Source organism: Branchiostoma lanceolatum, chromosome 9, assembly GCF_035083965.1.
Source record: "Branchiostoma lanceolatum isolate klBraLanc5 chromosome 9, klBraLanc5.hap2, whole genome shotgun sequence".
In the NCBI taxonomy this organism is placed as follows: domain Eukaryota; kingdom Metazoa; phylum Chordata; class Leptocardii; order Amphioxiformes; family Branchiostomatidae; genus Branchiostoma; species Branchiostoma lanceolatum.
The window spans coordinates 5,597,226-5,622,572 of record NC_089730.1 but is presented as its reverse complement, the minus strand read 5'-3'; the positions used below and the strand labels follow the sequence as shown (position 1 = coordinate 5,622,572).

At 37.8% G+C, this 25,347-nt stretch overlaps 1 protein-coding gene across 30 annotated transcripts in view; it reads left to right on the top strand.

Moving 5' to 3' along the window:
- Nucleotides 1-125: 125 nt before the first annotated feature.
- Nucleotides 126-25,347, top strand: part of LOC136442125 (spectrin alpha chain, non-erythrocytic 1-like) — a 92,021-nt gene continuing 66,799 nt past the window's right edge. For 29 of the 30 annotated variants that reach the window (XM_066438784.1, XM_066438785.1, XM_066438783.1 and 26 more), the window contains exons 1-15: nucleotides 126-235; nucleotides 10,101-10,250; nucleotides 11,358-11,453; nucleotides 12,310-12,435; nucleotides 13,191-13,307; nucleotides 13,837-14,049; nucleotides 14,629-14,720; nucleotides 15,269-15,413; nucleotides 20,932-21,048; nucleotides 21,626-21,799; nucleotides 22,733-22,834; nucleotides 23,216-23,353; nucleotides 23,923-24,033; nucleotides 24,512-24,589; nucleotides 24,743-24,898. In XM_066438784.1, coding sequence (XP_066294881.1) covers nucleotides 10,101-10,250; nucleotides 11,358-11,453; nucleotides 12,310-12,435; nucleotides 13,191-13,307; nucleotides 13,837-14,049; nucleotides 14,629-14,720; nucleotides 15,269-15,413; nucleotides 20,932-21,048; nucleotides 21,626-21,799; nucleotides 22,733-22,834; nucleotides 23,216-23,353; nucleotides 23,923-24,033; nucleotides 24,512-24,589; nucleotides 24,743-24,898 — 1,815 coding nt within the window. In that variant the 5' untranslated portion in view covers nucleotides 126-235. Of the gene's footprint in view, nucleotides 236-5,920; nucleotides 6,056-10,100; nucleotides 10,251-11,357; nucleotides 11,454-12,309; nucleotides 12,436-13,190; nucleotides 13,308-13,836; nucleotides 14,050-14,628; nucleotides 14,721-15,268; nucleotides 15,414-20,931; nucleotides 21,049-21,625; nucleotides 21,800-22,732; nucleotides 22,835-23,215; nucleotides 23,354-23,922; nucleotides 24,034-24,511; nucleotides 24,590-24,742; nucleotides 24,899-25,347 lie in introns of those variants that run through there. The other variant, XM_066438755.1, reaches the window with a different exon arrangement.

Below are 25,347 nucleotides of genomic sequence, written 5' to 3'. Positions count from 1 at the left end.
AATTAATATTTCATACAATAATATATATATTTGTATAAGCAAATACTTTATTGCGCTATTCTAAGCTTAGTTATACAATGTATATGAAGTTTATTTCATTTAAAAGGGGATAGGTTTGTTGAAAGGAAGAGCCACTTCCGCCATTTTGTCATTAGCATAGAGAAGTACAAGAGGGGAGTCAACTGTTTCACCAGGGTTTGGCGCTGCACTCCCGCCAAAAACATCGTATTTCAAGGTAAATTATTCGTTTTGTGCATATCTGAATATCATAATCTTCTAGTGTTGACCTTTAGAGTTGAGAAAATGTGCGTAGTTGAGCTAATTTATGGAAAATTGTGGAAATGTGTGGAGCTAGCGGGATCGATTTTTGGGGGTACCCACCCACTCACTCGAGGGCAAATAGCGCCAAGTCTGCAACGGAATTAGTCAAGAATTTGCCTCAACTTTATATAGTTACGCCATTTGAACAATCAAGGAAACGTTTCTGCATCATAAAAACCCACGTTCAAGTTTATATGACTTATTATCGCTGAATTATTGAGGAAAACATGTGAGATATAACGGTTCACTTTCAATGTCGGAAATTATGAACAAGGGCACTCCTAGCGGTTGTACTGATTATTGCAGTCCCAGGGGAGGGATAAAATTAGATACTGGGTTATTGTTACGGCTGCTTGTTATAACTGCCCTATATACACCTTCTTCTCAATTCTTAGGATATTCCTTACATCTATAAGTACAATTTTAACACATAAAGTGGAATTCTTACAAGCCAAGGGATTATTAAGAGTGTATATGGCATTTTTTTCCTGAGTTGCATTCCTTGTGCATGTTTTGTATGCGAGTCATGTCGTCAGTTGTCCACCCCTAGTCCCAAATTAGATTTCCAGACAGCCGAAAACTGGTCATGTAGTGAGAGGCTCGTGTAAGGGTGATGTGTACGCGTGAGACTGGAAAGGACATTTTTCCAGAATGGCTCAAGATTTCTGCGAATGCTTACTGTAGCGAAAGGAATGTCAATAAAGCAATTTGCTGTCAACTCTATTAATTTTCGGGCCTACGTACTTATGCATAGTTAATGAATCCAATTCTGCAGTTCACAGAAATTCGGAAGTTTTATATGCAAATTTCCTGCAGTATATAAAATCATATGTTACTATTTAGTCTTTTCAAATTTCACAACAGTTTTGTTATCAATTCAAATTTCATATTCACAGTCTTATGTGTACCTTTAAGATATATTCATATATATATGTTTGGCAAAATTAGTCATAGTAATGGTGATAGTATTATTCATAGATTAAAATCTCATATTCACAATCTTGTGTGTACCTTTAAGATGTATATTTATATATATACATGGTAATATTAGTCATAGTAATAGTTATAGTATTATTCATAGATTAGATGCACATATACGTTTGTATAAAGAACTCATGACTAGAGAAGCTTCTCCAGTGAACGGAGTCAACCGTTGGTGTACATGTTTAAAGTTTTGAAAGACTGCATTCGAATCTGACTTGGTCAACCAGTAAATTGTATAACTGTCCTTCCGAATAACAGACCAGCTTTGGAGGTATGTGGTGACTTCTCACACCTTTAGTTTAAACCAGTCATGTTGCAGCAGTTTGCTTGTTAACGATAGAAAGTCTTAAACAAGTTTATTTTGTTCCTTGTAATTGTATTTATCTCAACATACATGTACATGCACTAATACTAGTCTCAGCAATTTTAAGGTCTAATACTGTAGAAAACGTTTCTAAAACATTAGCTTTTACCTGTAAACTATGAACTAGCACTGGTTATTTGCATAAGACTGTGACTTTGTCTTTGTGCCATTCCTATACACTTGGTGACAGGGGCATGCCTGTAGTTGTGCCATTTAGGGACACACCCACATAGTACATACAGGATACAGTGTGGGGCGTGGTGCTAATTGTGGACTGTTTACACAACTTGGGACCCATTTTTTTTTACGCATACACGTACAGGATACATTTAGATGGATATTCCTTCTTAAGTAGTCATTATGTTTGCAATTCATAATTCTCTTCATACAATAATCAATCTTCAAGTTCACCTCAGTAGAAATGGTTTAACCTTTAACCCCCTCACTGCTGCCTTAAGTATAAGTTAATACTATAACCTTAAGCAGCTTGCCACCAAACAGATACCTCATCAGTCAGCAGGAAAAAGGTTAAACATTGAAATTTGTAATCTAAATTCTAATGTCAGAAATGGCTTGACCCCCTCACTGCTGCCTATTAAGTATAAGTTATACTATACCCTTTAGCAGTTTGGCACCAAACAGCTACCTCATCAGTCAGCAGGAAAAAGGTTAAACAATTGTAATTTGTAATCTAATGTCAGACATTATCATGCTGTACATGTACACTGCTGACCAGTCGAATGATCCATGCATTGGTCCAGTTCCAACCAGTATTGGTGATTGGGGCCATACTTGGGTAGTGCAGTATTTTCACAGCTGTCACTTCTGGGGCCTGTTTCGGGGGTATTTTTTTTAACTCCGAATTCCATCTTTTCCAATTCTACCAACGATTTATTTTGATAATATCTAGATCTCTACTTGTATAGTATTGATATAAATTATATCCAGAATAGCCATTGTGTACTACTGTACTTGCATGTATTGAGTTACTCTGGTATGTACAATGCAGGTAGAATTTTATTTGTTTATTTGATTTATAATTTACTCGAGGTCCCTCCCTTTGTCCTAGATCTTAGTAGAAGTTGCATGTCGATTCAAAAATGCTATATGTTCAAACCATGTATGTGCAAATGTACAATGTAAATGTTGATAGAAGAAAAGGAAAATTAATTGCATGCTCGTCATGCATAACGATGATGTATTGTTCAGTAAATATTAGTGTATACCACGGTTTCCAGCACTTAGCCTAAAATCAAAGTAACGCAAATTGAATGTTAACTGTATTACTATGGCAACTTAGAAGTTGAGCTCTTTGGAAAAAAAAGATTTGTTTAGTCATGATGTTTTACCCAAAGTATACATGTACATGTATGTAAGGTTGGCCCTCATTGGAAGTGCATTAGACCAAAGTCAATCACATGGTCTGAAGTGCCTGTATTTTGCATGATCAGTATGTTTTGGGAACCAATTTCAAGAGGAATGTGTTTCTCGTTGGGAGAATTGTTTGCGGGAGTCGTCAATTCGACGACGTGCGTCATCGTGTCGTTTTGTGACATGCATCTTTGATTAGTCTGAATAGGAAGGATAGCTGGAACGTGCTGATTTTCTTTGATCAATATACATGTACATGCAATTTTTATATGTGTGTGCAAACTGCCAAGGGAAAATCATAGATAGAGTTCATATCATTTGCATTCAGTACTGTATTTTTAGGAAACAAAAGATTTAATCTAGTACAGTGGTTGATTTCTTACTGCCAACTATGGCATAGCTCTAGTATCCCTAATATCAAAGAAATAAAATGGCCTGCAAGTAGCAATTCTCAGTATGGACAAAACAAAAGTTACTCTGGCTGCTGCATAAGTTTTGTAAATGGTCAGACGTTTCAGACAGCATCCGCCACTGTAAATGCCTAAACGTTCGCAGGGATTTGATTTTGCGGTAGGGAGAAAATAGAGTGTTCGGAGTGGTTTTGAGGTCGCATTTGAAACAATAGTAGCGCTACAGTCACACTATGGAATGGCTTTTCGCTGCGGTTTTAGGTTCGCTGGAAAGAGTTAACGGCGAAAACCGCGAACATAATTTTTAACCACTGTGAACATTTCTGCATTTGCAGTATGTTTCGGTAGTGACTGTGTTTTTGGCAAAGCTCTCCAGAAATCTCTCGTCTCATCTATCTCTTAGTCTAACTATTTTACCCTTGGGGCCTTAACTTAAGAGTCATACCAGAGTACAGGTTATATAAATTTACACATGTACAAAATGGAAGTTATATTAGCTATGACAGAGGAGCATATCGGCAAATATTGATGGCCCCTTCCTTGAGCCTGTGGAAATAATGACATAAATTATGATTGATGCCAAGCTCAGGAGTAGGCTTTAAAACCCATACTGTTATATCCCTCAGTAAGGCATTTCCAAGAACTGACATCAGCAAAGTATTTGCCAATATCAGAGTTTAGGGATAGAATACTGATGAAATGTTAGTCGTAACCTACTCTGGCATGTACATGTAATAACAATATTCTTATCATAGATAGGTATTGAAACTGACAGTATGATTTATATAAATGCCAAAAGAAATATTTTGGATAACGCCGTACTTTCACTTTTACTTTGTATTACATTCACACACCACAGACGAGCGAATGCTATTATTATTAATCATTAAAATAAAATCCTAGTCATTGACATTATGCACAATGTGAATCAATGCAAACAATTGATTATTTGGTTTCTTCAATTTCTTGGGTGATATACCAGCGTGATGAAACTTATTGTTATAATTCACAGAAGAAAAACGATGCACCAAGAATAGAGAGCTCCAAAGTTTTCTTAGACCTGAAAAATTGAAATAAAGAAAAATGGTTTCATAGAAATTCTTCTTGCGTCAGTGTATATCATTCATATTCATAAGCAGTCAAGGAACGTTTAATCTTCCTCTAACAGAAAATTCTGGAAACTTACGTAACGTTGCAGCTATGGCAATTTTGCGTCACTCCAATCCCAAAGCATTCTTTAAACAACCCTCAGAAAATTAAGTACAGAACATTGTTGTAATTAGTATAATTAGCCCAAACACTTGTGGTGAAATTTGCACAATGCATTGTACATGTGTACACTGTTAAGAATACAGTCTAAAAGGTGACGCATGTATAGTATAAATCAAAATGAAGGAACCTTTTTAATGCATGTGAGACAGTCCAGCTGCACTAGTCATGCATAAAATGTATCTTTGAAAAGCGTTTCACCTCCAAAGTTCCAATAACACTTTTTCTTATGGGCTACCTCCTGCCAAGCCATCCAACAAATTTGATGGGCGAGAAGAAAAACCCTTTTGCATTCATACTACGGCGTGGATTTTAAGATACGGCTACTTTACAGTTAACTGGTGCCATGCGAATTGTATCGCTGGGAAGCAGCATTTGGTCCACGGAGATTGTATGCTTCATGCCGAGAGCACCCACAATGCGCTGATCGTAAAAAAAGATTCATGCACTTTGTTGCTAAGGTAATGTATGTCCCGGATAGCTTGTTAATAGTAGATGGGATGTGTGGACTGGCACACTTCCAGACCGGGGGGTGGCCAGGTGGTTGCTTCAAGATTCGTGAGGTTGTGACTGAAAGGAAATGAAGTCTGGAAGACGCAAGGCCACAGGTGCTAATCTAACTGCGCACCTTAGACAAAACTGCCACTTCAAGACTCGTGCGTTTACCGTGGATTATTGCCAGTGTTGCAGTTGACGTTCTAGACTCTCCCAAATGGAGTTTTATTCTCGTTTTTTGCGACAAACCGGCTAGCAACGGTTTTATGGCTGAATCTTGAACGTGCACCATAAAGAGGCAGGATTATTTCCGAATCAACAAGCCTCCAGGCGTAGAATATCCTGCAGCTGGAACATGAGCTAAGAGCCCCACTGGCTTGCAAGCTGTTGTAAGAGGAGCAAGGGGCGGTATATGCCTACTTAGGCAAGCAGAAAGCCTCAACTCTCGAAGGATTTTGGTCCTTGCAAAGGTGGATCTGTTGTGTGTGTAGGTTGGCCTTGTTGCAAATTTTGAGAAGTGGACAGCGTTTTTTGTCATCAAATCATGGGGAGGAATTTGACACACGTGCAGGGATGTTAGTCCCTACAACCATGCCGTGCCGGTTCAATCCACGTGAATTGATTGCCATCATTAACTGCGAGGGGCTGCCACACGGTTTGCGTCAGATTCAGGGCCACGTTGCGCAGTTGGATTCCTAAACGAAGTCGGCACTGATGGTACATGGGTGCCCCTTCCTTGAGGACCATCCTGACCTGTTTCTTCTGGCCATCTGCTTGATCCTTGTCATCTATCTCTCCTACCAAGGAGTTGTCTCGTTCCTCTGGCACCTCCTTACCACATGTAAGACTCCTTGGTTTAAGTGTTGTATAGTGCGTTGTATAATTATCAGCTTGTCTTTCGTAACGGCTATGTTATTTTCTCTTGATGCGTCAAGATACTCGTCTGAAAATCGATTCTGATTTGTTGTCCAAACAATTTTCAGAGATACTGTAAATAGAATGTTGGAATTGAAAGGTTGAAGAGTGTTAAACGTTTTCTGTTTTGGTGAACTACATGTACATAGGATGAAGCCTATTGTTACATTAATGGTTTTGGACCAGTACATGTTTGTTACCGGTATGGCTACCGGTATGTGCATGTAGCAGTACATGTGCAAATGTATGCTTCTTCACGACCCACTAAAAAGCAGTAGACTGTGTGTATCTCATTACATAGTGTCTGGCCATGGTGCTGAATATACGGCTGGTATTTAAAATACTGCAGTCTTGCCCACTGTAACGTGGCACTGATAAACTAGCATGTTAAAATTGTTCTCACATATTTTGAAGATGGATTGTTGAAATTTAAGGTTGGTGTTGGATTTTTTATTGATGTTATATAGATGGTATGATCCCAAGGGTAGGAAGTCACCTTGCCGGCATTGGTGTTATACGACAGTCCCAGTTTTCCATTGGAAAGTAATGGCAGGGTGCCTATCTATTACAGATATCTATTACTGAAATCGGTTTATCTTGATAACGGTTGCCTGGATACAATCTCTACTGTGCTATAATACAAATATTTGTAGTTCTATTTTTGAGGATATGTGATTATTACTATATTGATACTGAGCCAGGAAGTTTTTGCGCTTGCCAGATTTGTATTAATTGTACATGTAAGTTGTTTGTATTGATTTTTTTTCATTCTCAAAATCGTTCATGCAAATCTCAAGTTGCATTTGGACATTTGAAGTCTTGACTTAAAACATAAATATACTGTTAGGAATTTGAAAAAACACAATCGTATAAATGCAGTAGAAATTACATTGTCTATCTTTTAACCGCTTGTCCCTTTCCCAGTAATGGTGCTAAAGTTGGCATGCATTACGTATTACAGCTGACTGTGTTAACCTTCACGACTCGGCTTAACTTGTAAAAGCACCGAAATGTCGACGGCATTTTTACACCCGCATGATTGATTATAGTTTAGAGGAACGCCGCAGGGGCTTTGTAGAAGTGTCAGGACAGTTCGATCAACGGAGTAGGGTCACCAAAGAGGGATATAGACTTAAGGGCAGTGTTTTGAAAAATCTCCTGTAAAAATTCTGATTTGTCCTGAGGGGAAAATAGCAATGTCATGTTAGTAAGGGTTGGTGCTTTAAATGTAACCGATGGTACCCATTAAATGCAATTGATGCAGACATTTTGGATGTAACAGTTAAATTTAGAAAAGACAAGTGTCAAGCTTCATATATTCAAAAATTTAGCTAGGAATGCGTCTGGGTGTCTCGAGGACGCTTTACACTAAAATGATAAAGAAATTAGACACATATATATGTTCTAACTACAGTAACCTTTGATATCTTATTTTTAAATGTTATTGTACTTTTAAAGCGTTTTATTTTTACAATGTGTCCACGATGTATGTGAAGTAAAGAATTTGGTAACATGATATAAAAAAAGAAAAGTTATATTTTACAGAGAAGCAGCCTTATGATTTGATTTTGCCTCAGCTGCAAAGTTGTGATCAATGCTCCAAGGGCGTGTATATATCCGCCCTGCCGAGCCTATGTGCGTCACTGTGCCATTAGCAGCCCATGTCTTATTCCAACCTCATCTCCACGGGTGCTATGGTATGCCATAGACACACCCAAGGGAAGAGTCATGGACTAACCCCGGGGAAAAGTTAGTGTGAAGTCAGATTTGATTTTGACATAGCCCAATGGATTGAAGTTTGTTCTGAATACTGATCATGATGTGTAGGTGGGGATATATCGGTGGAATACATGTATATCGGTGGAAGGGTTTTGCGTAAGCTGTGGAAAAATGTCTTGGATGATGAGTCCGTCAGCTTGAAAAGTTGTAGAGTGATGTAAACTTTTGTGATATTTTTAGGGCTTTTCAAGAAGAATTAGATATAACGGATAGCATGCATTGCAGCGGGGAAAAAGAAGAAATCTTGGATAAGGGAAATCTGGCCATTAGAAATAAGAAAGACAACAGAATATAGATGTGAAGATTTTATTCTTTCCTGAATATATTTATCAGGATTTTTGAGTTTTTTTACACAAAGCCAAGCAATATTTTACCTCCCAACCTTCAAATAGTTTGTGATTATAGTCTCGGGAAAGATACATTTGTAGCTAACAGACGACTGAAATTTTGGCCATTTAAATATCGCTTGGTTGTGTACCCAAAATTTCTTCTAAAAAAAAACAACCTATTTTTGCTGTCGTTGTTGTTGTTGTTGTTGTAAAATATTGTAAACCTTAAGCTGTACAATTTGGCTGGATTATTATGGGATACTAGTTTTACTTTTGAAAAGTGCAACTTCAAATGCGTGTATATTTCATGTATGTACACCCTGGTATAGGCCTCTGGGGTTAATGTTGAACGTAATTCCCCAAGCATTTCAATCTTGTCTCTTGGCAAAGGTCCCAGACTGACTCACATGAAAGCAAAGTAGAAGTTTGGCAAACTGCCCTCTGGGGGAACATTTTCAATTTTCCTCCAATTTTGAGCACTTGAAGTACTAATAATAAGCTTTATGAGAATTACAGTAATAGAACTTTGTCCTAGTAAGTATTCTTGCACAGATGTACGGAAAAGATTGTGAAGAATAATATACCTATTGTATGGGTTGTAATATTGTGCCAGTGTACTAAAACGAAAATTGTGTTGTTGTCAAGCCTAGCCAAGAGAGGGGTTTTGTACATGTGCTTTATTGGGCTTGATGAATGGCTATGCAGGAAATTACAGTGCAATCTCTGGAAAATATGGTGGCGTGAGATAAGGAAAAACCTTCTTTCATAAAACATATAAGCACTTTCATGCTATTAGACATAACTTTTTTCTGTGAACAACTTTGATTAGTTTTTAGAGTCTTGTAGTAAAAGCACTGTTATCATCATAAGTCTGGAAAATGTCAGAGTTAATCTTATTAAAAGTACTGTGCTTTTATGCTATTAATATAGAACTTTTTTTTTGTAAAAAACTTTGATGACTTTTTTTAGAGTCTTGTAGTGATTTTCATAAGTCCGGAAAATGTCAGGGTTAATCTTATTTAAAAGTACTGTGAAGTTTTGGAGTCAATCTTATTTCAGAATTCCTCTCTGCAAAGTTGGAAAAGCCATTACGAGGTGTTGTTTAAGTTGTTATGCTACATACTGTGTATCTTTGCAGGTTTTTTTTCTAGAAAAAAATTGCAAGGGGGAGATGCTTTGATCCAGACTCTGTAGATTATCGCAAACTGTGGGACAATTTTGCGTGTAGCAATCTCAGTCTTGTGACTGATTCTGTACTGAAGAAAGTGAATCTCTCTTTCCTTCATGGACTGGTTTCGACTCAGGTTTTAGATAGGTTTTACTTGAAAAGGGCAGACAGAGCTTGTGTACTGCATCAAAGCAGGGCCGTCTACAGGCCTAGGACCTGTCTCAAGCCCGAAAATGTACGGACAAAAATTCCCGCTTGCCCGTCCAAAGAAGTTGATGAAAATGTATTTTCATTTAAAAGGACAGATTTCACAATGAAAATTAACAGTATACTGTAATTCATTTTATCTTCACGGTAACAAAATTCCACGGTGTAAGGAAAATGGAAATTTTTACTGAAAAAAACCAACTTTAACTTCACGGTGGTGCCAAGTGATTTACAGAAAGGATGTGTGAAGGAATCATGAATAATAACAACAGGATTTTTCATGGTGATGATAAGTTCACGGTACAGAGGTGACCGCAAAAACAGTGTCACTGAATATAAATTAAGTTACTGTGAAAGAAACAAGAATTACAGTATACTGGAGAAAGCCCTGCTTTGGTAAATTGTAGTCAAGTGGAGCTCACTTATCAATTATACACAGGTCTTCACTGTAAGATTGTAACCGTGAACTTTGACCTTTGCCCTCCCAGATGACCGACGTACAAAGTCAAGGACCCAAGGTCCTCGAGACGGTCGAGGACATCCAGGCTCGACGTGATGAGGTGCTCAGCCGCTACAGCCAGTTCAAGGCTGCCGTCGGCTTCCGTCGGCAGAGACTCCACGACTCCAGGCGATACTTGGTCAGTAGGATTAGTCTTTCATTAGTGGGTTATACCATAAGAATCTAAGAGCCTAAGAGTTTGTGTTAAAACCTTTGATACGAAACTTTTCAGGCTTTTATAATTAGGATGTCCAAAAATTGGGGTGGGGGAGCAGTTTTCCCCAATGGGCTCTTTGGCAAAGCTTCCAGATTACATGTACCTGCAGGTAGCTTTGCATGTCAATCAATTTTCTTGCTATCCCAGTGTCTGTTATGAAGAAAAATCAACAGTGGCAGTGTGTGTAAATATACAATGTAAATGTGTATCAGGGCTCGAAATTCATCTTTGGGAATAGGTGCACTGGTGCACCCAAGTCAAAAAATTGGGTGCACAGAAAGAATTTTGGGTGCACCAGATAAAATAAAGTTGGATGTTCTTCAGAAGATAATTACAAAGTTTAACGCTGCTGCCTGTCTTAAGAACTTCAATCTGTAATTCTATAGCTAACTTTAAAATTTCAAACAAATAATACATTAAATAAAGTACAGCAAAAAGTTATCATGCTGTTTTTTATACTTACATTTCAAGAATATTCTGTATACTTAACCCTATAGGCTACAAAAATATATAGGTGCACCAGTGCACCCACAGTCAAAAATTAGGTGCACAGCTCCTATTTTGGGTGCACTGGGTGCACATGCACCCACTATTTTGAGCCCTGTGTATGAACATGTAATTACCAGGAAAATAGGGTGTCTCTGCAGAAGGAGGGCATCTAATTTCTTAGTTTTCTTAGTGTAGGGCATCCAGAAGACGCCCTGATACCCTGCTAGCTAGCCTAGTACAGTTAATCCATTTTTTTCATACACAGTTTTCTCTTTAGTTCCTTGTACATGTACATACACTGTATACAACATGTGATATTTCCCAAAGCATCATAACAAATTACCCTTAAAGGTAGAATCATGAAAAAATTGCTAATGATGTTATTCAGACTTTGGCATTACCCTAACAAACATTCTTGATTTGGTAGGCTATAACAGACCTTACTCTGATCTAATGAACCTTGAAACTGGTGCAGTGTAATAAGGCTCAATTTTAATTTGTTCTGTCTCTTACCTTATTTACAATTTATGATTATTACAGTACTTCAAGCGGGATGCAGATGAACTGGAGAAATGGATCGTGGAGAAACTACAGATCGCAGCAGAGGAGAGCTACAAGGACCCAACTAACCTTCAGGTAAGTCTTGTAGATGTGTTTTTTGTTGCATGAAATTAACATTTTCAAAGCCAGAACAAGTATAATTTGCATGGGGGCATTTTGGTTTGTGGGGTTGTTGGAAGTTGTGGAATTTTGCTGTTATAGTGTTGTGGAGCAGAGATTTTTCACATTAGTATTTTAAGAAATTTTATAAAAATTAGAAATTTTATAAAAAATTAGAAATTTAAAAAAAAAATTAAAAATTGTTTTCTCTCAATCTCAAGTAGCACTCACATTTGTAGAATACGCCCAATACTGGTGTCTTTATTGTTTACAAGTGTGTATTTGTATTGCTGAAGTGTTTCTTTGTACCTTTATTTACACTCAAAATTGCTCGATTCGGCTATTAGGCCACACCAATTTAATTTCTTGGTTAACGGATTTTTTTTTTTTTTGTAAGATTTTAGCACAAGGACATTAAGACAGAAGGCTGGGGTGAAAACATGCACCTGACCCTGTTCACTCCCTGAAACTGTGTGCACCAAAGTACAAACTTTCCTCTGAGATTCTGTTTTCATGTTGATTTTCCAATGTAGCATTTTTTGAAAAACTCCATTAACCAAGAAGTTAAATTGGTTTGGCCTTAGGGCTGCTTTTCATAGAGGTCAAGTTGGGAGGAGTGTCATGGGTGTTTTTTCCCATTTCCCCTCCTTCTAGCTCTGTCTTGCAAACTTGGAAATTCATAGAATTTTGCCATATGAAATTTTATGATTTGTGATGAAAATGAAGAAAGTTTGGCATCAAGATGAAGTTCCACTGTACATGTAGTCAACAGAATGTCCTGATCAGTGATTTTTCTTGCTGAGTTGTTGTTTCCCTTGGCCGCTTTCCTCAGGGTAAGTTGCAGAAACACCAGGCGTTTGAAGCGGAGGTGCAGGCCAACAGCAACGCCATCATGGTGCTGGATACCACCGGCCAGGAGATGATCTCCGAGACCCACTTCCGCTCAGAAGACATCCAGGTCAGACAAAAATCACCTTCTCAAGACTTCATCATAATGTCACTTAAATGTGGCCATGAAAGTTTTTTGTTTGTCATAACTGTTTAACCGCATAACACACCAGTATTGTATGTATAGTAACTGTAAGGTTTGATCCACCCACACCAAGATGGACCTCTACTCTTTTTGTGGAGCGTAGTATTTGCCTGATTTTAGGATGAAGATGTTTGAACCGACCTGGTTTTTGGATGAGAGATTAAAATGTTCTACTGTTATATTTATCATTTGTAAAGAATGACACATGAGAACATCATACAAAATAAGGACATTTTTACTGCAATACTGTTGTTGTAGAACAAATAAAAATTGTTACACTTATCCACAGGGTTAGGTCCTAAGGTATGCCATTACTATAATCTATCTGATTCAGGTAGCAGTTGTTTTTTTTTAAATTGTTTTAAAGAACTCGTTCAGTGCAAGGCTGTAGGGGGCCACTCATCTAATTAATATATAAGTCCTTGGTAATTAGATCATAACACAAGGTAAATGGTATACTGTAAATACAGAAAAGCTGTTACAATGTACATTGTATGAACAATGTACATTGTATGACTGTAGTACTACCATCATTGATTTGTTTCAAATGCGAATTCAAAACCAGCACGAACATTCCATGTTCTCCCTACCGCGAATTGAAATCCCTGCCAACATTTTTGCATTGTTTAAAGTTTTTACACTCTCTTTTTACACACTTTTCTTTCCTCTGCCTTCCCTAGGCTACCCTGGATGAGTTACATCGCCTGTGGGACCTCCTAATGATGAAGCTGGCAGACAAGGGAGTCAAACTGATGCAGGCCATGAAACTGGTGCAGTTCCTGCGACTGTGTGACGAGGTAGGCTTCAGTTTCCATATAGCAACTCTATTCTCACATGCTCCATAATAGTGTAGTCACACAACTTGTGTGATTTTTTGGTGTGATATTCAAGAAATTTGAACAAAACCAATTGTCGGAAAAAGACCTGCTACAACTTTTTTCCTTTCAAGACGGTTGAGTTTTGTACCACATATCCATAAGTGTCCCAAGAATGTTCTTAATTACCTCCATAAGAAATGCATGTATAGTTTTTACTCCGCTTGTGTGTGTGTGCATGCGTGTCCGTCAAAATATCTTAAGAACCTGTAGATGGATTGTTATGATATTTGGTATGAAGTGTTGTGCTAATGAGGGCCTTATTTGCGTAATTAATAAACTTCATATTTCTTCTGTGGTAAATGGTAGGGACATCATATTGGACATATGTAGCTTAAATAAACAACAATGCAGTTTCATACATCCTTTATTAATGGGGGGGAAATATCCTGCATTTTTTCGAAAATTTAGCCTTTCTAGTTAAAACACCATTTTTTTGTTGTTCCTTCAGGTGAACTACTGGATCAAGGATAAGGAGGCGTTTGCCAGCGCGGTTGAGACCGGGCGCGACCTCGAGCACGTTGAGGTCCTCCAGAAGCAGTTTGAGGAGTTCCAGACGGACCTGTCGGCCCACGAGGAGAAGATCAACGACGTGAACAACACCGCCGACTCACTGGTCAACGACGAACACCCCGAGGTGGAACAGATCAGGAACAAACAGGAGGTACGGGTGCTGAACTTTAGATGTGGCATACATGTATGTTTTGAAGCTGTAGTACTAAGTACATTTTGTAGTTAGAAAGTGTTTACGATGTTTTCAATATCTTTGTCACATTAGCTGAGAAACGAATGGGACAAATGTAGTATAGCAACTACTGCAGTTAGGCACACCTCCAGAGTTGCCACAAGGCTCTATTTACTAAGACTGATTATGATAATCATTATGATACGTTATGGCTTGAAATTGTTTTGTTGATGAAGCAAATGTTATGTATCATCTTCCTCCCTTAGTGTCAATCAGCAATCTTCTAATTGCAATGTTGTAACTGGAAGGTGAAAATCCCGTGTATTATTGATTCGTTCATTGTTGGTTCCAAGCACAGTACCCTGGATTGTCCAGTTGTCATGTTTGCATGTGAAATTCTGACCTTCTCTTGTGAATGTATTAGTCTATGAAATGACAACTAAAGCCACTCAATCTCCAAAGAAACCATTCTAAAAAAAAAAAAATCTAAAGCTGGATGGAGAACTGGAGATATTATTGTGAGGATGAATTCTGACATTATATTATCTTCTACAACAGGAGGTGAACGTAGCGTGGCAGCGCCTGAAACAGCTGTCCCTGGAGCGTCAAGAGAAGCTGTTTGGAGCGGCAGAGATACAGAGATTCAACAGGTGGGCTGGAATACAGTTATCCCTCTTTAACTCACCTGTGTAGTGGTACAAATATATCTATTACACTCGTTTGATTTCGTTCTATTTTAAATTTCATGGTAGTTGTAAATCAGTCATTTACAGAGGCAGTTTCAAATGTTCTAGAAGAAATAGAACAAAAAAGATTTCAACTCATGAAGTTGAAAGCATTTTACATTTACAAGGTCTATCACAGAGCTGTCTCCAAGTTTTCATGTTGAGATGGACAAAAATTTCAACCCTTCCGACAAAAAAAATCTGACCTTCATGACATGAAAAATACGAAAATGTAATTTGTAACCTTAAAATGACATATGTAATAACGAAAATCAAAAACATGAGCTCTCAAACAATGAGTGGGATGGAAAATCAGACAATTTTACCATAGCTGTGGATCAGGTAACTGTGTATTGATTATAACAGTCAGTAGAGAAAGGACCAAATTTACATTGTATAATATTTTACCATTCCATGATAACTACCACTTGAGAAAAAGTGCTGAAACGTTTCTCTAATTATTCGTTGCCCAGGGATGCTGATGAGACCATTTCCTGGATTAACGAGAAGGATAGCACGCTGTCGTCGGAGGACATCGGTAAGGACCTCCCGGAGGTGCAGGCGCTGCAGCGAAAACACGAGGGGGTGGAACGAGACCTCGCCGCTCTCGAGGACAAGGTACGGGATTCCTCGCTGTTTTATGCACGATACCAGTAATAGGTTGATGTCAGTTTCACAGTCGTTAGCAAATCCCAAAAGTATTAATATGACGCTTTTTTACAGTTCCATAAAACTTTTCAGATATGCAAAACATCCTCTTTATAGGAATTTTCAAGGGAGTGTTAGTGATGTTTAAGTTATACAGATAAGTCTTTCATTTGGTAAGCAAGTATGATACGTTCCTTTGTATATAGTATACTCGGTAGTGTAGTGGGGATTTCTAATGCTTGTTTGTTTACATAATTTAACTCCAATCATGTAGCTATGTTTGCAGAGTTTGATCTATACTCAGGCATGCTTTAAATGACTGGGTTGGTCTAAAATTGAAATAAAATAATAAAGATTTCATGTGACATAATGATAATAGTTACAAGCATTTCATGCAGTGTGCTTACAGTTAATGTGTATTTGTATTGCTGGTAACATGTTTTTATTACAGCTTCCATTTAGCACCCTTTGAAGGATAAACGAAACCTAGATCCTCACCAAGTCCTATTCACACCATACAGAGAAAGTTTACCGAAATGCAAATTGCAATCTTGACTTTTGAAGTCATTTTTGCCTTTTTTCTAAAATTTGGTCTTTGGTCTTTCACATCTTGCCTTGATAAGAAATGTATGGTGCGAATCTGGTGTGCTTGTATAACTTTCCTCATGTTTCACCGATACCTGCATCTCAAGATGTAAACCTTGTCCTTCCAACCTACATCTACAAGCAATACGGCTCCTTAAAGATTGTTGAATGAATGCTGAACAGGTTTAAGAAAGATGCCTCTTATTTTTCTTATAAGTCTTTTTGTGCATTATTGCCCCACCTTGTACATGTATGTTGTACGCAATGTTACACAGACATCCTATTAGTAAGAGTTAAAACAGGCTTTTATGCAATTTTCTTTGAATCATTTATTTTTCCGGGCAAACAATTCCAAATATATATTGCTAAGTCCATTTATTAAAAGTCCCTTACTCACAAGTAATGAATTTTTTGTTCAATTTCAATGATTTTTTTACGATTACTGTAGACAAATTATTTTTAATGGAGACAAGCACTAAGTGCATTCAGCAATCTTGAGTTTCTGCTTTCAGTGTGGAACAAAATATCCTCACTTGTACTTCGTAAAGCACCTTGAGGCCATGCCAGTGTATTCCATTGGTTCTTGGATAACTTAATGGAAAGTTGGCAAGAAGACATCAAAGAAACAGTGGGCTGGGAGAACTATCCCCTCAGACTCTGTTTTTATGTCAATATTTTTTAATTATAGGCCATGTTGATTTGATGATATTCATAGATGACATCCTATGAGAACCCCAAAACTGAAGGGGAAATACAAAAAAAAATTGCAAAAAAATAAGTTTCCTTCATTATGAAAAAAATAATAAATTGTCAGGGAGGTTTTACAAATGACTTAAAAGACAACAGAATGGTGTACCAATAATAGATCCTTCATTTTTGTTCTCTCATATTTTCTTTTGACTTTGGAACTGAATTTGGTAGTCCCCAACATTAGTATCCGTTTTCAAAAATATTTTTTTTTGCAATTTACAGCATATATTTTCTCATTTTGCAGCTGCTTTTTACGATTATATAATACAGTATGGCTGAAAATTTTTGTGTGGAAATGAACGAAAATTGATGTGCGCAGATGTCATCCATACAATCAAATCAATTTTGCCTAAATCTAAGGACCAAATGAATGAAAACTGGCGTGGCCAGAGTAGCGGTGAAAGAAAAAAAGCCTTTTTACGAAGTGCAAGTGAGCGTTGATTTTGTTTGTTTCTCTGTTGGCACCACATGCTTGGAATCACCCATTTCTCCCTCTCTTGTGCCCAGATGAGTCTGGTATTGCAGCAGGGAACAGCCAGGGTACTGGCTACTCGTACCACTCTTCCGTAACTCCTCCAAGCATGGCTCGTGTTTATAAACTTCAGTCTGTTAAAGGACAATGTTTCCTTCAGCAAAATTCAACACAACTTTGTTAAAATGTTTGACTGCAATGGTAAACAAAAATGTTAGGGGTACATGTACATATTAGACTTTGTAGATATGTCACATTAAAAAGCGTGAAACTTGTAGTATAATTTAGTACAATGTACTAGTATTAGTGCATTTTCTCTTAACAAACATGTATTATGTATCGTTCAAGTAGAACTACTTTGACAGAAAAATATAAGGTTTAGGTTGTCATTGAATCCTGTGTAATTTTAAATGACTTCAAAGACTTGAAAACATGATTATCCCAAAGCAAAATCTAATTGAGAAATTTGTTTTTGCTAATTGTGACTTTTTAAAACCGTATTTGTAAAAGGAAAGAATGAAAATTTGAGGCGAAAGGCTCTCTCTTGCATTTCTGCAGTGCTGAAATTTATCATAGTAGAAGGGCTAGCAACCCCTTCGTGTAAAATATACAGTAACTGAAGCAGCAAAAACACTAATGTCTTGCTGCCCTGTGTACCACTAGGCATTATAAGGGTCTGAAGGAAACAGACAAAATTTTCCAAGCAAAAAAGACATACGTTTTGATAATAGCCTATCCTTTGACACCTTGAAATGTTAGCTAACGTGAAGTTGCCAGATTATACTACCAGTGAGTTGGAACTGTAATTCATTACAGAAAGAAAATTGTTTCTTAGAATTAAATTGAGATGAATGAAAAACTAAAAGTTGAATTTTGATGAAGGGAACTTTGTAACTTTAAAATCAGTGTAATGAATTTTGTAACTTTTGTTTGACTCACAGCAATGACAGCATGCTTGTTTACTGCACTGGGCTGGAATGCATGCAATATTAATCATACTTCATTTTATCTTTATAGTTTATACAATATTACATTTGTTTGCTTTTTGGGAATACGAGTCCAGAAGTACCCTTACTTTTTCAGTGGATTTGGGGGTGATAACTAGGGACATCTAATTGTTTCTTTTTTTATCTGTTAAAAGTCAAGATTTCATTGCAAAGCTGTGTTCTAGAAACAGTTGTGCAAGGTAATTTAATTTGCATATGTGTCAAATTCAAAACAAACAGAATTTTAAGGTGGTAAATCTACTGAACAAGTAATTGTGTACTGGTGTCTAATATTTTGGTTAAATATGATTTATATCATTAATGAATTTTTGTTTTATGATTTGAAATATGACACTGCAGGCAGTCATATTAGATGTTCCATAATTATGATCATAAACTCAAGGCTCAAATTTGTTGGGCAGTGACATTTTTACTGTGTACAGTATAAAGTGAAAAAAAACAACTTTTCTTTTCTTTTCTTACCTCTGAGTCTGAAGTACCTTTCTTACTTCTGCTCTGCAGTCCACATATTTCACTCTTTTTCTTCGTCTTCTGTGTTGAAACTTCTGTTTTGTGTTTAAAACTTCTGTTTTGTGTTTTGTTCTGAAGTTCTATCTCTTGAGCTCTGGTTTTGAGCAGAAGGGGCATTTTCGCATGTTTTCGGACATTTTGACACTCAAGGATTGCTGGTATAGGAGACAGCAAAATTCTACCTCAGAGTCTACACTACTATTCACAGCACACTCTTGTTTGGTATAATGAGCTTATATAAACCCTCACACGTAAACTGACTTGGGCAGGTCCTGTTGCTGTACCTGATAAAAACAAAAGTTGTTTCAGGGCGACTTGAATCTCATTGCCTTATGTGTTTACTAAGTAAAATCCTCAGTGGCAAGAAAGATTGACATTGGCAACACTTCTCGTTGCCCTCAGGCAGACAGTTTTTGTGTCAACCTAGACTTTGTAGCATAGACCATTGTTGAAGAAATAAATCATTATTATTTAATAACCCTACAGAATGATCATGGTGGTATGGACTTTTCCACACATGCGAAATGATGGTGTTTTCGGGCACAAATATCCCATTGCCCCTCATTACATGCCCTAACTTGTCCAACAGCCGCTCAAACCTCTGTCTGTGAAACGACCCGTGATCGCTTGCCCGTCTTCTTTTGCTCAAACCTGTCCTACACTTGCCAAATTGTTGTCTAATGTAGCATTAATGCTGCACTACACATGCATTGGCTGAGCACATCTGGCATCAATGCTGGATTTTCTCTGCTTGGTTCAAGGCATGGACAGCCATAATTACCATGAAATTACCATGTGCACTAATCCAGCATTAGTGCTGCATAATATGTATTTCTGGCATTAGTACTACATTGGACGACAGTTTTGCAAGGCTACTCTTCAAACTGTCTTCTTTTTGTCCGTTTATCGTTCATTTATCAAGTGACTGACCTCCAGTTGTTTTATTTTTTCTTAAGATGATATTAAGATGTTGTTTTTGTTACATAATTATAGATTTATGTTTCATTTGTGGTAAGTTGTTTCGTTCCCCCAGATTGTCCACAGCCCTGTAAGTCCTGAGCATGGTCTGTTGTTGCTACTGCTGCTGTGTAGAAATAGACCTTTCATCGAGACCTGATCTTTCTCATAGTCATACTGTTGTCAGCATATACAAGCAGATTACTCTAATGTAATAAGGCTATTTTCTATGAGGTTAAAAAAACACAAAATATGTTCACTGACTACAGTACGAAGATTGACGTACATGTACATATACACAGAATTTAAATTCTGTCAAATTCCTAAAATTCTAACTGTCACTAACCACAAAACTGTTTTCTTGCCGACGAAACATTATGTCTATTTCAGTGACCTTTACATTTCACCATCATACAAACCATAGACAAAGCAGCCATCAAATATTTTGCCGTTATTCTCGATGACCGAACTCGTCAAAGCGTGTAGATTGTCACATTCAATACAGTCACATAGACGGATCAGGTTTAAAGATGTCAGGTTTCCTCTGTAGTCCATGTGCATTTTGCTGCAGTGTGCTGAATGTGGTGCTATTGGTGGATTGCTCCGCCAATTTGCCCCACACTTGTGTTGCCAACTGAATGTGGTACAAATCATGCATTGTGTCAGCATGTGGCCTGTACGGTGTCGTCTGCTGTGTTATCATTGTTCATGTATTTTGCATCTCTGTATCATGTATGTCATGTGCATTGTAGGGTATTTATATTTCTGTATCTATCGTTGGAAAATGAAGGATCTAGGCTTAAAAGGGATTTGGCTCAATGTTAATAATATATACAATGACCATCGGATGTATATTAGCCAAAAATGCAAAATCTTCTTGCATTTACAATTTGAATCACTCACTATGAATATGAAAGGAAAAAGGGACAAGTCTACATACCATAGCACATGATGAGAAAAATCATTTCTAGGATATGTTAGCAACTCTGGTAAAACTTCCCGTCATATTTGACAAAACAAAAGCTATTCTCTTGTAAATTTTAAGAAAAGCGACACAAATACTTTGTACCTAAAAGTAGAAATTCAAACTGCTAACATTTAGCCTAAAAATCCAGAACCTTGCCTGTACCCTTCACATAAGTGGGCAAACGTTGTCCAATCACTATCAGTTGTGTGTGTACTGACAGTGTCACGGCTCCCCCTATAGGTTACCACCCTAAGTGCAGAGGCGGACCGTCTGCAGTCTGCCCACCCAGACAGTGCAGAGGACATAGGGACCAAGAAAGACGAAGTCCTGACTGCCTGGGACAGGATTAAGACCAAGGTAGGCTTTCTTGTTGAGTTGAATATTTAGGTTATTAAGAATATTAAGCACAGTTAGCAACCCTTATTGTGAACTTGAAGATAAGAATTTTAATATCATGCCTGTTACTATTTTCCCAACTTCAATACAGCATGTCCCCTTCCTATAAAATACATAAGGGGGATGACTTTAGAATAATGTATGATTATGTTGCATGTTAGGATTAATCTCAATTGTAACAACTTTGGAGGAAGTACTTACATATACAAGTGCTTTAAAGTGGTAATAAGTCAAAGTGAATTGAGATATCACTTCTTGCCCATTTCCTACTAACAAAAGAAACTGAAGACATTCAAAGATGTTGTTGTTTGTTGTATTTTTTTATAATATGTATGATTCATAATGGTGAATAATTGGTAACTCATATCTGATTATGCCTGAAATAAAGTATTAGTAACTTGAAAAAAAGACCATGTGTGTGCCCTTGAGTTTGGTGAACTGTCAGCAAATTTATACTTTTTTCTCCAGAAAACAGGTCATGTTTTTTGCAAAGCTTCAGGGGCAAGCCTAATAGTACTTTATTTCTTACATTTAACAGGGCGAGGAGCGTAAGTCTCGACTGAACGACTCCTACCGGCTGCAGCGGTTCCTGGCCGACCACCGCGACCTGGTCTCCTGGTGTAACGAGATGCGCGCCCTCGTCTCCGCCGACGAGCTGGCGAAGGACGTCCCCGGGGCGGAGGCCCTACTGGACAAGCACCAGGAACACAAGGTCAGTACCAGGTGGTCACGTGAACGTTCATCTACAGTAGAAGTCATTGCAGAAGGAACTAGACTTTCCATCCAACAAAAAATGGGACAAATTTTGTACTATAAAAGATACAGTTCCAAATTTTTTGCTACGCAGTCCCAGGCCAGAAATAATGTCATTGTCACTAATGTGGACAAATGACTAGAACAGTGGATGGTTGAGAGGCCTTAAGTATATTGATGACAGTTATGATTAAAAACACAGTTGTGTTCATTATTGAAAGATGTGAATTGGTAAAAAAAGTGTTTATGTTGGTGCTGTAACAATACAAGGTTTAGATGTTTCGAACAACAACTCAAGAACAGAGACTACAAGATCCACTTGACCCTTCTTTATAGAACCTGCTGTTATATATATTTTTATCAACTTTGAACATTCTCCCGATGAATCTTCTGAAGATTTCCTTTTCAGCATCAAGGAGAGGTCCAAACAATAAGTATCGACATCATGTACTGCCACAAATGGAGAAAAATCAAACAAGCAGAGAAGGAATGAACAAACACATAGTATAGTCAGTCCTTTACAGGGATTCTTTTTCAGTACCAAGGACAGGTCTGAAAACAATAAGCAGCAACATCATGTACTGCCACTAATGGAGAAAATTCAAACAAGCAGAGAAGGAATGAACAAACAAATAATACAGTCAGCCCTTTACATGATTTCCTTTTCAGTACCAAGGAGAGGTCCAAAACAATAAGCAGCCACATCATGTACTGCCACTTATGGAGAAAATTCAGATAAGCAAGCAGAGAAGGAATGAACAAACAAATAATACAGTCAGTCCTGTACAAGATTTCTTTTTCAGTACCAAGGACAGGTCCAAACAGCAATAGGAAGAAACAAATAACACAGAGTTTACCCTATCTGCTAAACTTTCCTGCTATTTTGTTGCAGGGAGAGATTGATGCTCGTGAGGACAGTTTCCGCACCACTGCCGAGGCAGGGCAGGGTCTGCTGGAGGAAAACCACTTTGCTTCGGACGAAGTCAAGGAAAAGGTAGGAATTCTTCATACACTGTGTCTTGATCTTTGTATTTTCCCATCATGTATGCAGTACAACATGTCTGTGCGATGTATTTTGTTTATAAAAGGCTTCATTGCTGAAGTCAGTCTGGGCTTTGGACTTAATCTTGACAATTATTGATTAGAAATAGTCTTGTTTCTGTGTGATAAGTTTCTTGTGAAGTTCGTAATGTAACCAGGGTCACCTAAAAACACAGTCACAGACCCAAGGTGTAATTGCTCTTGGCAATATAGATAAACTGAAACTGTTCTTTAAAACCAAAATTTTTGTCATTGGATTATACAGGGCTATACTAAATGATTGTCAAATACTACATACTGACTTCTACATGTGTGTTTGTTGTCCATGTCTCAGCTTGTGGCCCTGGCCAATGAGAAGACGTCGCTGCTGGAGCTGTGGGACGAGCGACACGTGGAGTACGAACAGTGCCTGGACCTCCAGCTGTTCTACCGTGACGTCGAACAAGCCGAGGCCTGGATGGGAAAACAGGAGGTTAGTAGTTCCACCATCCGAACCTTAACAGTTGTCTATACAGGTATCAGTTTATGCATGTCCATAGAGAAAAGGATATGGTTCTCCAACTTAGATTTGAAAATAAACACAGTCCCGAATGGGCAAACAGCGTGTAAATGTTGCCCTGAAATAGAATCTTTCAGACATCAAAGTCAGTTGAGTGTAGGATACAAAATGTAGATTACTTAATATATCATTGTTGCCATGCATTGTACCGTGTACGATCGTCAAGCAAGGAAGTCCATTCATTTAAAACGTCTTCAAGTTTGGACCGTTGTCTATAGAGGTTTGGCTTATTCCAGGTCATGCATTTGAAAGGATGGTTCTACAAAATGAAAATTTATAGTCCCTAAATTACCTACGATAGCTTTGAATGGTAAATAATCTAGTTGTAAGTGTTAACAGTAACCTTCATTTTCATCCAGATGTATCTCAAAGACTTAATCTCTCTCACTGATATGTATTATGCTGTTTGGCTGTTGGAGTATTTTATGAGTGCCAAATCCAGTATGCTTTTGTACTTAATATTTCCCCACTCCTCTCACCAGGCCTTCCTTGCTAATGATGATCTTGGAGACTCCCTTGACTCCGTTGAGGCCCTCATTAAGAAACAGGAAGACTTTGAGAAGTCCCTGGCTGCCCAGGAGGAGAAGATCAACGTAAGTTAATGAAGAAGACATGAAATTAGCTAATCTCTAAGTCTTTGGAGGTTTACTTCAAGATTTGTAACAAACTTATCATTAGCAGTTACTGTGTAGTTTGAGCAACAGCTACCTTTGCACCAAAATGTGATTAGTTTTTATACATGATATTTCTTACACAGTGAGTACGGTAAATGCAGAAATGTTCGCGGTGGTTTTATGTTTGCGGTAAGCCGCAAACTTAAAACCACAGCAAAATTTTTTCCCTCATACCCCCTTGTCTCAACACTGGGAACACTTCATTTTCTCCCTACTGCAGTTGCATTTACTGTATTGTATTTAGTAGTTTTGCTTAATGTATTACTATTACGTATTAGAATAATGCGTAACTCTAAATTTATGTGTTTCTGTTAGTATTTATTGTGGAACCTAAAGGATGAATTATATAACACTTGTGTATTGGTACCCTGAATTAACTGTTTTCCGTTTTTCACAGGCCCTGAATGACTTTGCCAACAAGCTGATTGAGAACAATCACTACGCTTCTGACGACGTGGCGGCTAAGAGGGATGCTGTAAGTATACTCCTAAGGAAGCAAGATCTTTTCGTTTCCATATTTATGCCCAATTCTGTTAGTATGTACTTCAAGACTTTTTCTGTTTTGTCAGCTGTCTCACCCACTACATTAAGGCACTATTCATGAATGAATGTTTTATCTATTCTATAGCTGTTGACTCGTCGCGAGGATCTCCTGAAGAGGTCCACGGCGCGCCATACCGTGCTGGAGGACTCGTACCGCCTGCAGCAGTTCCAGCGCGACGCCGACGAGGTCAAGGCCTGGATCAACGAGAAGCTGAAGACAGCAACTGACGAGTCTTACAAGGCAAGTCCTATCTTGAACAGCTCTTAATAGATAGTTTTGCCATATGTAAACCTTCTCCCTGTTGAGGTAGCATTTCAGTTCAAGGTATGTATTGGTTGTGTGGAGGTTTTAAAAAAAAGAAAGTTGTGGCATAACTGCATGTTGTACATCAATGATGCAGTCTCATGGATCAGTATAAGTTTTGTATTGTTTTTGACAAGCTTTAAGAAAATAGATATTTGGTCTGTAAAGAGAATGTAAGAATGTTGATACTCCCCGGATATTCAAGTTCTTGCACACAACCATGTTCTTTTACCAGCCAATGTTTCAGTCCTTCTGTTATCTTCCTAGGAGCAATAAAGATTAAAGATAGAATACAACACAGTGTATTTTGTATCGCCTATTGTGTCCTCTAACAAAAAATTTCAATTCCAACATCCAAATCTGGTATTTGAATTTTCGACAGCGAT